Consider the following 13,052-nt stretch of genomic DNA (forward strand, 5'->3'; position numbering starts at 1 on the left):
ATTCAAACATGGCAATAATTTCCTTATTCAGATTGAATGGCTTATTCAGGATCTCTGTGAACTATAACCTACTGTTGTGACAACACAGTCAGCTAGATGAGGGTAGACACACAAAGTGCACATGAAGTTCAGCTCATGAGACAAAAATGCAGCTCTACAAGTTTCCGTAAACAGGAGCGTTTTATAACATCTTGTGACTTAAACAGACATTGTGTGTATTTCTGTTCATGATGAGTTTTGATAACTGAGCACACAGCACTACAAGGTTATGAAACCGTTTCCCCTCATATATAAAAAGTCTGATCAGACCATAAGTTGTTTTTGAAAGAGGCCTTCTAAGGTCACAAAGGTTGTAACTGTTGGATTAAAAATACTGCTTAAAACAGAAATGTTGTGAAATATTATTGCAAGTAAAAGACCTATTTTCTATTTGAATATATTTTTAAATGTCATTTACTCATGTGATGGTTCCGGTGTCTGGCACACGATCATTCAAAGATGCTTATTAGGTGCTCAAGAAACATTTATGATTATTAACAACATTGTATAGGCATTCATATCTGTTAAAAAGAAAACACTTCTGAACATTAGTTTACGTGTCTTGTCTGCTCTGTGTTTGTGTTTATAGGATGGCTCCAGAGGTGGCGGCAGTGGAGAAGAATGGAGGTTATAATCATCTGTGTGATATCTGGGCTGTTGGAATCACATCCATAGAACTGGCAGAACTACAGCCTCCCATGTTTGACCTCCATCCCATGAGGTTTAAAGACACACACTTCTTGCCAATGAGCAGACATGTTTTTAATCAATGCATTTGCTCCGGGCCCAGAGTTATAGTGAATCTTAATAACTTAATTATGTGCAAAAATCCTCTTTGTCCTGAGCCAAGATAATTAACCATAAGACTACCACCAAATTCTCATATAATTGCTCAGAGATTTGTATCTTTCTGTGATCTCCTTCCTTCTTCCTATTTGTGTGTGTATGTCCAGGGCTCTATTTCTGATGTCTAAAAGCAACTTCCAGCCACCCAAGCTAAAGGAAAAGACCAAATGGTGAGTCTATCTGACCTGTTTGTATGTGTATGTTTGCGCATTGGAGTTCTAGAGAAATATAGAGTGTGTTCTGAATGAGTGTTTTACAAGTAAAATCCCCTGTTCCGGTTTCTTTCCCTTTCTGTTTTAACTGTCTTGCTTTTCTGCAGGTCACCAGCCTTCCATAATTTTGTTAAAATTTCCCTCACAAAAAACCCGAAGAAGAGGCCAACGGCTGAGAAGCTGCTCTCGGTAAAAATGTCCTCTCTACATCTCCATTTGATCTGTTAATGATTCTTCATAGTAAAGCTCTTTAACTCATTCAGTGGAAGTTTATGTGCATATGCAATGAAATATAAATATTTGATTAAAAATTGAGTAAAATTGGTAATGTTTTGAATAATTACAATTTGAAATAACTTTTTCAATTTGAAAACTATATGAATTGGCAGTATGCTGCTATAAAGAGTATCACAAAAAAATATGCTATGATGTGTAATATTAAAAATGTGTTCAACACGCACTTTCCATTCCGTCAATATCAATTATTTTCTTGATTACATTCCTCTGTACTGTTATTTTTGTCTGAATCCTACATCACAAGCAGCCGCTTACACTACATTGTCTCTGTGTTTGCATGCAGCACTTATTTGTGGCTCAGACAGGTTTGACTCGACGGTTAGCTTTAGAGCTACTTGATAAGATGAACAACCCAGATAATCATCAATCTCACTTCAGCCAGGGGGATGAAGATGACTTTGAGGTAACTCAATGTGCATGTGTGCGCGTGTTTGTGATGTGCATGTATGAAAGAGATGGCAAGTTAGTATGTAAATTTACTCTGTGAGAGTTTGTGTGTAAATGGGTTAGAGTTTCAGTGTATGAGTAAATGTGTGCAAACGATTGTCTCTGGTGGTGTACATAGTTTTACTATGATTCTTTCTCTGGTCCGCAGCCGCTTTCAGAACGCCACACCATCCGCTCGTCCCACAGCAGGAGCTCTCGTGCTGAAAAGACCAAGTCTCAGATCAACTGTACGTGAATCACAGGCCTGAGCATGATTATTAGTGTCTCACTGACTTACCTATACCCAATGAACCCAATGTATTCTGTGTGCTCCATTTAGTGCCGACTAGAAATCGTACATTTCATTATATAATACTGGTCATCTTAAATAAGTAAAGTAATAGCTTTACTAAAAGTTACTCCTTGGGATCCAAACAGAGTAAGGCATGTGGACCAATGGAATAAAATGAGGAGCCTGTGGTTAAAGATTTGTGTAACTGATCTGTTGTATTTGTCAGATGAGAATTTGTGATGGTTTAAGATTTAAAATGGCATACATTGGTACTCTATAATTTTTTTTATAGTTTGTATAGAAAATGAATCTAAATGTGCTTAATATGAAACAATCTCCCATTGGGGACATTTAGGGATGTCCTCATTTTGTTTTGTTTTTTATTCTAACACTGCAAAGTTTTAGTTTATTGTTAGGATGTGGGTTATGGGCTTAGAAAGTATAATGCATAGTCTTGAGCCCCCCTGTGGTGGAGATGTGGTACTTCAAGTTTAGACTTCAGCTTGAACTTTTAGTCACAATTTTTGTTCAAAGCAACCCAATAGTGTTGAACAGAAAGTTAGAAATATTGCAGAGTGCAGATAACTGATGGTGAAATGTTTTTGTCTTGTCTATGGCATGCTAGGTTAAGAAGTGCAGTAATGCGTTTTCTCTCGTCTCTGTCTTTCAGTTGATAGGCTTAAGTTTGAGCCCCCCATGAAGAAGGAGACTGAAGCAAGTGCTGAGATGGTGAGAAAAGCATTGCAAAGTCCAGATTTTCAATACATCACTAATATTAATCAAACAGACACAAACACACACTACAGAATCAACCTCCCGTTCAATAAGATTATTAGTGTGATTGTTTGGGAAGCCTAAAACCAAACATTTTCCATGCAAATATCTGCATGAGTAATCGACTATTTGCCCAGAACAGGAATGCAATGAAACCTGACTTGCATGTTTTTAAAAGGGACTGTGTATGTATGGTTCTTCCTTGTAGGATGTAACAAAGGACAATGATTTCTCCTCCCCCTGGAGCCCATTCACAGAGGGTCCCATCACCTCCAGGTAACCATTAATAGTTTTCTTTGTGACTTTATGAACAATTTGATTCCTGCTACTGCTACCCGCATGAAAACACCCCAAGCAGTCATTTCCCTGTTCCTTCTGCATCATTTCTCTGACGTCCCCACAAGTCTGCGCACTTCCTTCTTTCTGCAGAATCTCGCATGAGCTCTGCTTGCATTCCCTCTACTTTGACTGTTCCGTTGTGTTTTTGTTCCCCGTTTTCCGTTACTTTTCCCTTTTGTGCACTCCTCCACTGAAGGAGTCTTCTGAAGAGCGTTGAGGATGAGTTATTTATACGGTAAAGAATTGGTTTGTGTAGATGTTTTTTAACAGAACAAAGGAAAACTCCATGCAGGTTTTAAAATTAACTCTCGCAAAGAGTCCAAGTAAAATTAAAATTAACGCATGTTGTAAATCATTGCAATACAAAACGTAAAATGCTAAATATGGTATCACATTTGGTAAAAAAAAAAGAATTATGTTTGTTGAACAAATTTGTTCCATTATTCAGTTTCTTGAACAAATTTGTTCCATTATTCAGTTTCTAAGTAACTAATTAGCTTATTAATATTTCTTTTATATTTAATATTAATCTTTCTGTCCATTTCTCTCTCTGTCTGTCTCTAAAGAGGGCACTTGGCTCCATTAGAAGATGCTTTTGAGGATGTTGATCTGTAAGTGTGGCTACTCTTACACTTTAAACTATTTTAAAAACTTTATATTCTTCTGGGGCTTGCTTGTAAGATAAATCATATTCTGTCAAATCAGCATGGGAAAAATATGTGCTATGAAAATTGCTAAATTAATCACAAGCAAAAACCAATCAAGTCATTCTATTCTTTTTCACTCCATTTCATCTCCCCCCTCTCAGTTCAACTCTTAAACAAGGAGTGCCACCACCGCTTCCTCCTAAGGTAACTGTGAATGTGTGTGTAAGTGTACGAATACCTAATATAAAAAAAAAATGTATTGGTGTAATGTATTTTTTTTTAAATTCATATTTTTATCAGCCCTCTCAGGCTCGGTCAAGCAGTGTGTCTGATGAGTTTGGTTTGAGCGACGGGGCTCAGACGGTGCGGAGGTTCACGGGCTCTGATAACGGGCCTGTACCAGTGTATCGCAGACAGAGCACACCTGAGAGAGGAAGTAAAACAGAACACACCCACTCAGACTACATGTCTGTGAGTGTCAGCAGCCCAGGGCTGCTCTTACACACCGCCAACCAGGGTAAGACACACACACACGCGCTTATTCTCCAAATCATGTTTATTCACAAAATACTGTTTATGTACCACTTTCGTATAGATGTATTGGAAAGTATGTTGATTAAGAAAGATTTTGAATGTTTCTGAAAGAAGTCTATAATGCTTACCAAACTGGTGAAATTGGTGTATATTGCTCTAGGTGCAATATACAAAAGTATTTGACCACTGAAGACCACTGACCAATCTAAATGACATATTAAAAAAAAAAAAAAACATAATAAATTACTGAATATTTCAAATTTCTCTTTTACTTTCTGTAGAGGAAGACTCCGATGAAAGTGTAAATGGAGATGTTTCAAAATCACCTCCCGGCCGTCCCCAGAGGAAAGAGAGAAAAGATTTTCCTGTAAGTGTGTGCGTGGGTATTTGTCCTGCCGAGACGAGTGTGACGCATGAAAAGATTCTTGTGCTCTACTCATTTTTCTGTTTTCTTATTATAGAAACCTGCTATTAATGGCCTGCCGCCCACTCCCAAAGTCCTGGTGAGTGACATAATCACACATCACTTAAGCTGAACTAAATGCTAATATCTACCAATCTCACTATTCATCAGCTATTTGCTCACTCCGTTATTTTAATTCTGTATTTTATAACTGTTATAAACTTACATATTACCCCTCTGTGTGTCTGTAGATGGGAGCTTGCTTCTCAAAGGTTTTTGATGGTTGTCCTCTTAAAATTAACTGTGCCACTTCATGGATTCACCCAGAAACAAAAGGTAAAGTGCAGATAACTGATGAATGTGTCTGATAATAAATTAAATGCTATTTCGATAAGTAAATAAAAAGTCTGGGGTCAATTTTTAATGGGTAAGATTTTAGTGTTTTAGTGTTTTAGTGTCCTCTTTATGTATAGTGTAAGTCTGTAATCCTCACCAATGCTGCATTTATTTTGATCAAAAATACAGTAAAGCAGTAATATTTTAAAATATTGCTAACATTTAAAGTAACTGTTTAGTGTTTTAATGCATTTTTATAATCACATGGTCATATCATATCACATAGCACTTCTGCGAACAAGAACGAAATAAAATACTAAAGCTAGGCTATATATATAAAATGAATAAATATGAGATATATATTTTTACTTAAATAGTAAATAAAGAAAATGAAAGAAAAATAGTTTTGGTTCATTTTTGTGCTGTGCAAAAGGAAACAAAGATGGCAGAAAGCGGCATCCTATTTTTCTTTAGGCCTGTTATACAAAAGCACAAAGATTTGTTTTTATTGTGAATGTACACAAATAAAAGCAAACCTTTTACATTTCCCATTATCTTAGTTGCTTCCACTGTTAGAAGAAAAAAGTGATTGCGTCGGCGCACTACATTGACAATGCAGCCTGTTCTTTATCATAATAAAATACAGTCAGTCGAACATATGGGAAAAAACACACTGCTCAGTTGAAATATGTAGTAAAATCTCAAGTTAAGCATTATCAACATACCTCCATGATGTTATGCAAAATATTTTGTTTTATGTGGATATTGGAACATGAGTGAAGTACATAATAAATAATATTTTGACATTCAAATACATCACTAATACGGAAACATTTGATTTTTTGTCGAATGAGAGACCCAACGTTGACTTCAGTTTCAGTCGTTTATATAGCTTTAGCTTCCTAATATTTTTGATTCTTGATCTTTTATAAATGCTGTAAATTTGTGGTGGAGTGAGGGGAACTAAAGAAGCCTAGCTATGTTTACAGTGTTTAATAGAATGTTTGTAAGCATTTCGTGGATGCATTAGACCGATTTCTGAAAAAACTATTTTTTAAATGTGTATCGTATTTTAACCATGTAGCAAACCTTTTAAAATATTTAAATGAATTCGTGAAAATAAAAACTTTTTAAACAGTTTATCTGATTGTATTAACCAGTCAAAATATTTGTAGTCTGTTAAGTTAACTGGTTAAAATGAGCAGCCGTAGTTGAAAGCAGTTGTCCTGCATAGTAGTAGTTGTTGTTGTTGTTTTTTATGATTCTTTAATATCAGCCTGTAAACACTACTTTTGGTTATTTTTTTTTTATTTTTTTTTTAGACCAGTATCTGATATTTGGCACTGAAGACGGAATCTACACTCTGAACCTAAATGAGCTGCATGAAGCCTCCATGGAGCAGGTACAGCCTAAACTCTGACTTTGACCTTTACCCTTGACCTTGAATAGATGACATGTCCATGAACTCATCATGTGCTGTTTTTTTTATGTGTTTCAGTTGTTTCCACGGCGATGCACATGGCTGTACATAATCAATAATAATCTGATGTCATTATCAGGTGAGTGAGTGTGATGTGGGAGCGGCTCTTCTGTCTTTCTGTTACTGAGGTTCTCTGCAGTACCTACATGATCCCTGTCTGTCTGTTTCTCTCTGTTCACGGCTGATTTCACTGCTTGCTGGCTCTTCTAATGCCTAAATCAACATAATCAGAAGGTAAAATTTCAATCCTCTGTCCTTTAGGCCCACACGCACACACTAATATCACATCATCTTTCTGGCCTCATTCTTAATCTGATTTTGATTCAACTTGCATAACTACACAACTCAGCTTTTCCTTGTGCTGGGAGTAATGACTATTCATTTCTGTGGGGCAGCATTTTCCATTCTCATCAGCACAAACGATATGAATTTTGTCATACGTTGGATATCCTGTGTGTAGTTATACACTGTGTATGGTACACATGTGATGTGTGTTATCTCTTGTTTAAAGGGAAGACGTTTCAATTGTATTCCCATAATTTGATTGGGCTGTTTGAACAGCTCAGGAAACCTGGACTGGCCACTCAGTTCCACACCCACAGATTCCCTGACAGGATACTGCCCAGGTACACACACACAATTTTGTATATTTTTATATTATTCTTTTTATTATCTGTGTCCTGTCTTGTCATTCTGTTGCACTGTGGAGCTTCTGACACTAAAACAAATTCCTTATATACATAAGGAATACATACATTCCTAATATACATTATTCCGAATATACAGTATAATTGTTTAATTAAGATAAGATATAGCACTATAAATTCTTAATTTATTGTTGCAAATGGCTGAACTATGGAGTACTTTTAACTTCATTGTACTTTAAATTACCCCTGCTTCTCAATAAATAAAGCTGTTATTTTTATTTTGTTAAAAACGGGCCAAAAGAGTCAACATATCAGCAAAGCTAATGTTTTCTGTTAGTTTAAGCGCAAACTAAGAAAAGTAAAACCAAACTGAACATGGTGTGTGTTTATGGTGCATGTCGGCAATGTTTCTCGGCGAGGGGAAGGGCATGGTTGAGGTGGGGCTTAGGTAGACAAAATTATTGGATATTGTGATATTTTTTATTATATATATTATTGACAAGATATTTTTGTCATCGCCCAGCCCTGTTTATCTATGTGCTATATTGTTTACATTTTGAAGTAGGTTTTATTTTTACATTTTCAGTTTTAGTAATTATGTACTTGTCATTTAATATTTTTATTTTACTTTTATTTTAGCTTTAGTAATTTTAGAATTTCAACTTGTACTTTAATAGAAAAATAAATAAGTTTGTTTTTCATTTAATAATGTTTTTATTTAATTTCAGATTTATTTCAGTTTTTCAAAATGTATTTTTAATTGTAGTTAACAGTTAACACACCGTTGTCTGCTTCACAGGAGGTTTGCTCTCACCACCAAGATCCCAGACACCAAGGGATGCCACAAGTGTTGCATCGGTAAAGCTTTAAACACACACTCCTTTACAAACGCACACACTCAGACTGAGTTTGATCTGCTCACTTCCTCTTTCTTTCAGTGCGGAATCCGTACACAGGTCACAAGTATCTCTGTGGAGCTTTGCAGTCTGGGATTGTTTTGCTGCAGTGGTACGAACCCATGGAGAGATTCATGCTCATAAAGGTTAGACACACAAAAAAAACTGTATTTGCAAACCAGAAGGAAAGTTGAATTAAATCCAGACTGAATAAAACAAAAGATGGCATATGACGTTATGAAGCTTTTAAATCTCTCTCTCACATAGCACTTTGATTTCCCGTTACCGAGTCCGCTACGTGTGTTTGAGATGCTGGTGGTCCCTGAGCAGGAGTATCCTCTGATGTGTGTGGCGGTCAGTAAGGGCACTGAGCCGGGACAGGTGGTTCGCTTCCAGACCATCAACCTCAATTCCTGCTCCTCCTGGTTCACTGAGATCGGCTCAGGTGTGGCTCTCTCTCAAACACAGTTTGTTGTGTTTTTTTTTTTTTTGTACTGTCCTATACCCTGCTAGTAAACTACCTAATAACCTAGTAAAACAAAGTGATGGTATATTTATCTGTCTGTAGGAGGTAACCAGGTCGATGCAATCCATGTGACACAGTTAGAGAGAGACACCGTGCTTGTGTGCCTGGACAGTGAGTGAAATATCATCCAACATATACCTTAATAAACATTATTTTACAAAAAACAAAAATGATTAAATATTTCTAATGTTGTCTCTCTTCTTGTGTTTGTATAGAGAACGTAAAAATAGTGAACTTGCAGGGAAAGCTGAAGTCTAATAAGAAACTGGCGTCTGAGCTGAGCTTCGATTTCTGTGTCGACTCCGTAGGTTAGAGATCCACTTCTGCACTCATCCAGCTGTGATATGCTTTTATTCTGTTGTGTAGTGTGTTGATGGGTGTGTGTAACCTTATATATGTGTGTGTGTTTCTGTCAGTGTGTCTCCAGGACAGTGTTCTGGCCTTCTGGAAACATGGGATGCAAGGGAAGAACTTCAAATCAAACGAGGTAAACGCAGACATTGTACCAACATTGCATTATTAGTGTATATTTATTTTATCTGTTCATGCATTCAAACCTATGATGTGAGCACAAGCACTCTTTCTGGTGAAACTTCTGTGTGTGTGTGTGTGAGCGCGCGCATACAGTGATATGTATTTGTATTATGTGTGTGAGGTTTTGTTTCATGTTTCTTGGCTCTGCAGCATGTAATAGAAGTACAATAAAAGGACAAAGGTCTTCTGGAGGTGAAGGACTGTCTTTATGAAATATGATAGTGTTTGTGTGTGAGACATAGATGACAGGGTGTGATGGATGATGTAAAATTCATGTACAATCAGAAAGCTCCAGCTGGCCAGAGAGTAATGGATTAAATTATTCAGCTGTTTTTCTCCTCTCTGACTCCAATGAAAAGCGGTTGGCACCTACACCCCTCAAAAGAGTATGACTGTGAGTGTGTTGGGGGGGGGTTACAGCCTGCCAGGTGGTGCACCTGCATTGCCAACCATTGTATTTTGAGAACATGACCCACGTTTTATATTTTCGCCCATTGTTAAAGGTTTTTGGGATAAGAGAACATCTAAGTAGGAGGTTGTGGTCTATCATTATTAAAGGAATAGTTCACGCAAAAAATTGCTGAAAATCTACTAACCCTCAGGCCATCCAAGATGTAGATAAGTTTGTTTCTTCATTAGAACAGATTTGGAGAAAATTATCCTCTGCAGTGAATGGGTGCCATCAAAATGAGAGTCCAAGCAGCTGATAAAAACATAGAAATCCACACAAATCCTTCATTAAGACACTTTTAACTTAAACCATTATGTCTAGACATAATGCCATAGTCCATAATAATGCTTCCTAAAATAAAGTCCATCCCCTGTTGTGCTCTCACATCAAAATCCACTGCAGAGGATCCATTGTTGATCAAGTGATGTAATGCTGGACCTTTTTTCTTCTGCAGGTGTACAGTTGTTTATTAAAGGATATTTCCACTTGTTTGCAGGTGACACAGGAGATTTCAGACCCAAGCAGAGTGTTCAGACTCCTGGGATCAGACAGGTTAGAACCAGATCAAATCATTTCTGTCTCTCTCTTACATCATCACCCTTTTACTTCGATTTCTTCTGTCTCCTGGAAACATTACTGTCTGCCACCATGTCTTCCCAGAAACTCTGCATGTAGCCTTTTTGCTTTCGCACATACAGTGGACAGAAATAGAGGCATGAGGAGGAAAAAAGCCAACAGGGAGAATGTAGTGTCTCTGCTGAGTTTGTTTCTATAGTGAGGGAAGCCCTGGGTTAGGTTTATGTGGGGGACCTGAGCTTTGTGTGACATACGGGGTTAAATTAGGTCTGTCAGTTTAAAACTCAAGTTCACTGATGAGGTTCTGCTGTCTCCATTAGTTAGACTTGTAGTTTTTACTGGTCCCAATTACAAGGGGGATGGTTTGTTTTTTAACTGTTTTAAAAGATGTGTTTTATGCTCACCAAAAATAAATAACAAAATGTAATATTGTGAAATATTATTACAATTTAAAATAACATTCAAATAACAATCTAAAATAATAATGTCATTTATTGCTAAGGTCAAAGCTAAATTTTCAGCAGCCATTATTCCCAGCTTCAGTGTCATGTGATCTTTCATGAAATGATTCTAATATGCTGATTTCGGGCTCAGGAGACATTTATTATTATTATAATCAATGCACCTTAAGATTTTTTGTAAAAATATGAAAAAATTGTGAATTTGTTTAGTTGGTGTTTTTTTTATGATGAATAAACAATTTGAAAGAACAAGCCTTTATTTCGAAGCGAAATCTTTTGGAAGCTTGTAAATGTCTTTCACATTTAATGCACCCTTGCTGAATAAAATATTAATTCTTATTAAATATTAAAAAGTCTTTCTGATTCCAAAATTTTGAACGGTAGTATGTATTTTTGCCCACTATTAATTCTTCTTCATTAATAAAAATATGAGTCCAGCCTTTTAGGGTTGTCATTAATTAAATAAATTATAAATGAATAAAATGTAATTTAAAAAAATACAGGCAAGCAAAAAATTCTTAAAAGACAATTCTTACATTCAATAATAGCTTGAACGGTGCACATTTATATGTAAATAAAACAAGCATTATATTGATATCAGTTTTCTGAAGCCACATTTTAATGTATATTCAATGCTTTACTTGTCTGACGTGTGTGTGTGTGTGTGCGCGCGCGTGTGTGCTTTGGCCACAGAAAAGTATCTGTGTCACCATACATTGATGCCACATACACAATGGCCCTGCACCACCCCAAGACCCTCTTTAGCACATTCTGTCTCTCTCTTTCACTCTCCCTCTGAGATCTCCATATTTTATTTACACTGGCAGTGCCAGGCTGGTGTCTCCATGCTGTAATTTCATCTGAGGACACGACCAGCCTCCCGCTTGCACCAACCTCATGCAACCCCTCCACATTTGCATAATCGTGGCTTTCCTCCACACTTTCACACTCATCTCCTCTTTATGGCACATGTTGATTTTGAGAAGTGTATTTGTGTATTAATATTTGTGTGCATTTTAGGGTTGTTGTTTTGGAGAGCCGGCCTACAGATAACCCTACTGCTTTCAGTAACCTCTACATCCTGGCTGGACATGAGAACAGTTATTAGCTCCGCCTCCTTCAGCCGTTCAGGCCCGCAGTACCCATGATGCATTCGTTCCGGAACGGCACCGACGCTGGACAACCAGAGCTGAGCTGATGTGCAGACTGTGTTTATTGCTAAATCTCACTGCAGCCTTATGCCATACGCTGCCCACCGCCAGAGACAGCCAGACGTCTCGCCACTTCAGGCATCCAGAATCAAACAGCATGCAGTTCTACAGCAGCCAGTCAGATTTTTGTAAATCAAGCAAGCAATCGCCAGAGATGCAGGCAGTAGTGCTGTTAAAAACCTGTTTTTAAAACCATATCAAATATTGTAATCATTCTAAACATTTAAAAAACATTAAAGCTGCAAAGATAGAACATTGAGCAAAATGCATTGCTGCTCAAAAAGTGCCATATAAGGGAACGGTTTTATTAAATATAACTAACTTTGCAGGTTTCGTGTTAATTGTAGATTTAAAATGTCAGGTTTTCATGCCGGCTAATGGGGAGAGTTTTGGGAGAATGAGTGAGTGTTATTTATTCAGCTGAGTCATGTGAGTGAAGCATCTCGCCCTCATGTTACTGAGTGAATATTTTTCTGCTGCATTTTCTCTCGGTTTGTTGTTGCTGTTTTATTTTTTCCAGCTTGAGTAATATTTTAAAATTTCAGTTATCTCTTTTTAAAAGTAAGTTTAATTCAATACTTGCACCTTGTTAGCACTTTTGTACATGTTCTTTTTGTATTTAAAAATGACAAAACATGGGAGATGTGAGGTTACTGTGATATCTCAAGTGTTTCCGTTGCTTTGGTTTTAATGTATGCAGCTTTTGTAATAAAAAGGCAATTGGTAACACTTTGGGATGTTTGTCAAAATCATCAATACACACGAATACAATGAAAATCTCTCAAAACCAACATATTTGGACATGATAACAGTGGAAAAAAAGGTCCATACATGGACCAAACATTGGGGTAGTGTTGTATTTTTGTTGTAGTTGCAATAATTAGTACAAGTACAGGTATATTTGTAGCTATTGTAATTAAACAAAAATCAACACACTTCCACTATACTGCTCTCAAAAATGTATTAAAATCACAATGTTTTGACCCTATGGTCATCGTCAGGCAAAAATACATAATTGTTTGAGGAAGACCTTCGAGTTTACTGTGAAGAGTTTCATATGCTTGTGCACCTGCCCAAAGTTTTTGGATGTGTGTGCATTACACTCTCTTTATTTGTAACAATAGC

At 36.8% G+C, this 13,052-nt stretch overlaps 1 protein-coding gene across 2 annotated transcripts in view; it reads left to right on the forward strand.

The window, feature by feature from the left end:
- map4k5 (mitogen-activated protein kinase kinase kinase kinase 5) overlaps positions 1-12,656 on the forward strand; it is a 29,681-nt gene extending 17,025 nt beyond the window's left edge. The window contains exons 10-33 of one of the 2 annotated variants that reach the window (XM_059565887.1): positions 629-760; positions 993-1,055; positions 1,205-1,286; positions 1,678-1,797; positions 1,990-2,068; positions 2,783-2,841; positions 3,095-3,162; positions 3,792-3,836; positions 4,034-4,076; positions 4,173-4,389; positions 4,688-4,773; positions 4,868-4,909; positions 5,061-5,145; positions 6,468-6,547; positions 6,644-6,704; positions 7,137-7,251; positions 8,072-8,130; positions 8,211-8,314; positions 8,436-8,613; positions 8,737-8,805; positions 8,910-9,002; positions 9,111-9,181; positions 10,176-10,231; positions 11,737-12,656. In XM_059565887.1, coding sequence (XP_059421870.1) covers positions 629-760; positions 993-1,055; positions 1,205-1,286; positions 1,678-1,797; positions 1,990-2,068; positions 2,783-2,841; positions 3,095-3,162; positions 3,792-3,836; positions 4,034-4,076; positions 4,173-4,389; positions 4,688-4,773; positions 4,868-4,909; positions 5,061-5,145; positions 6,468-6,547; positions 6,644-6,704; positions 7,137-7,251; positions 8,072-8,130; positions 8,211-8,314; positions 8,436-8,613; positions 8,737-8,805; positions 8,910-9,002; positions 9,111-9,181; positions 10,176-10,231; positions 11,737-11,824 — 2,095 coding nt within the window. In that variant the 3' untranslated portion in view covers positions 11,825-12,656. The remainder of the gene's footprint in view (positions 1-628; positions 761-992; positions 1,056-1,204; positions 1,287-1,677; positions 1,798-1,989; positions 2,069-2,782; positions 2,842-3,094; positions 3,163-3,791; positions 3,837-4,033; positions 4,077-4,172; positions 4,390-4,687; positions 4,774-4,867; positions 4,910-5,060; positions 5,146-6,467; positions 6,548-6,643; positions 6,705-7,136; positions 7,252-8,071; positions 8,131-8,210; positions 8,315-8,435; positions 8,614-8,736; positions 8,806-8,909; positions 9,003-9,110; positions 9,182-10,175; positions 10,232-11,736) is intronic. The other variant, XM_059565888.1, reaches the window with a different exon arrangement.
- The last annotated feature ends 396 nt before the right edge of the window (positions 12,657-13,052 follow it).

This window comes from Carassius carassius, chromosome 14 (genome assembly GCF_963082965.1).
Source record: "Carassius carassius chromosome 14, fCarCar2.1, whole genome shotgun sequence".
Taxonomy (NCBI): domain Eukaryota; kingdom Metazoa; phylum Chordata; class Actinopteri; order Cypriniformes; family Cyprinidae; genus Carassius; species Carassius carassius.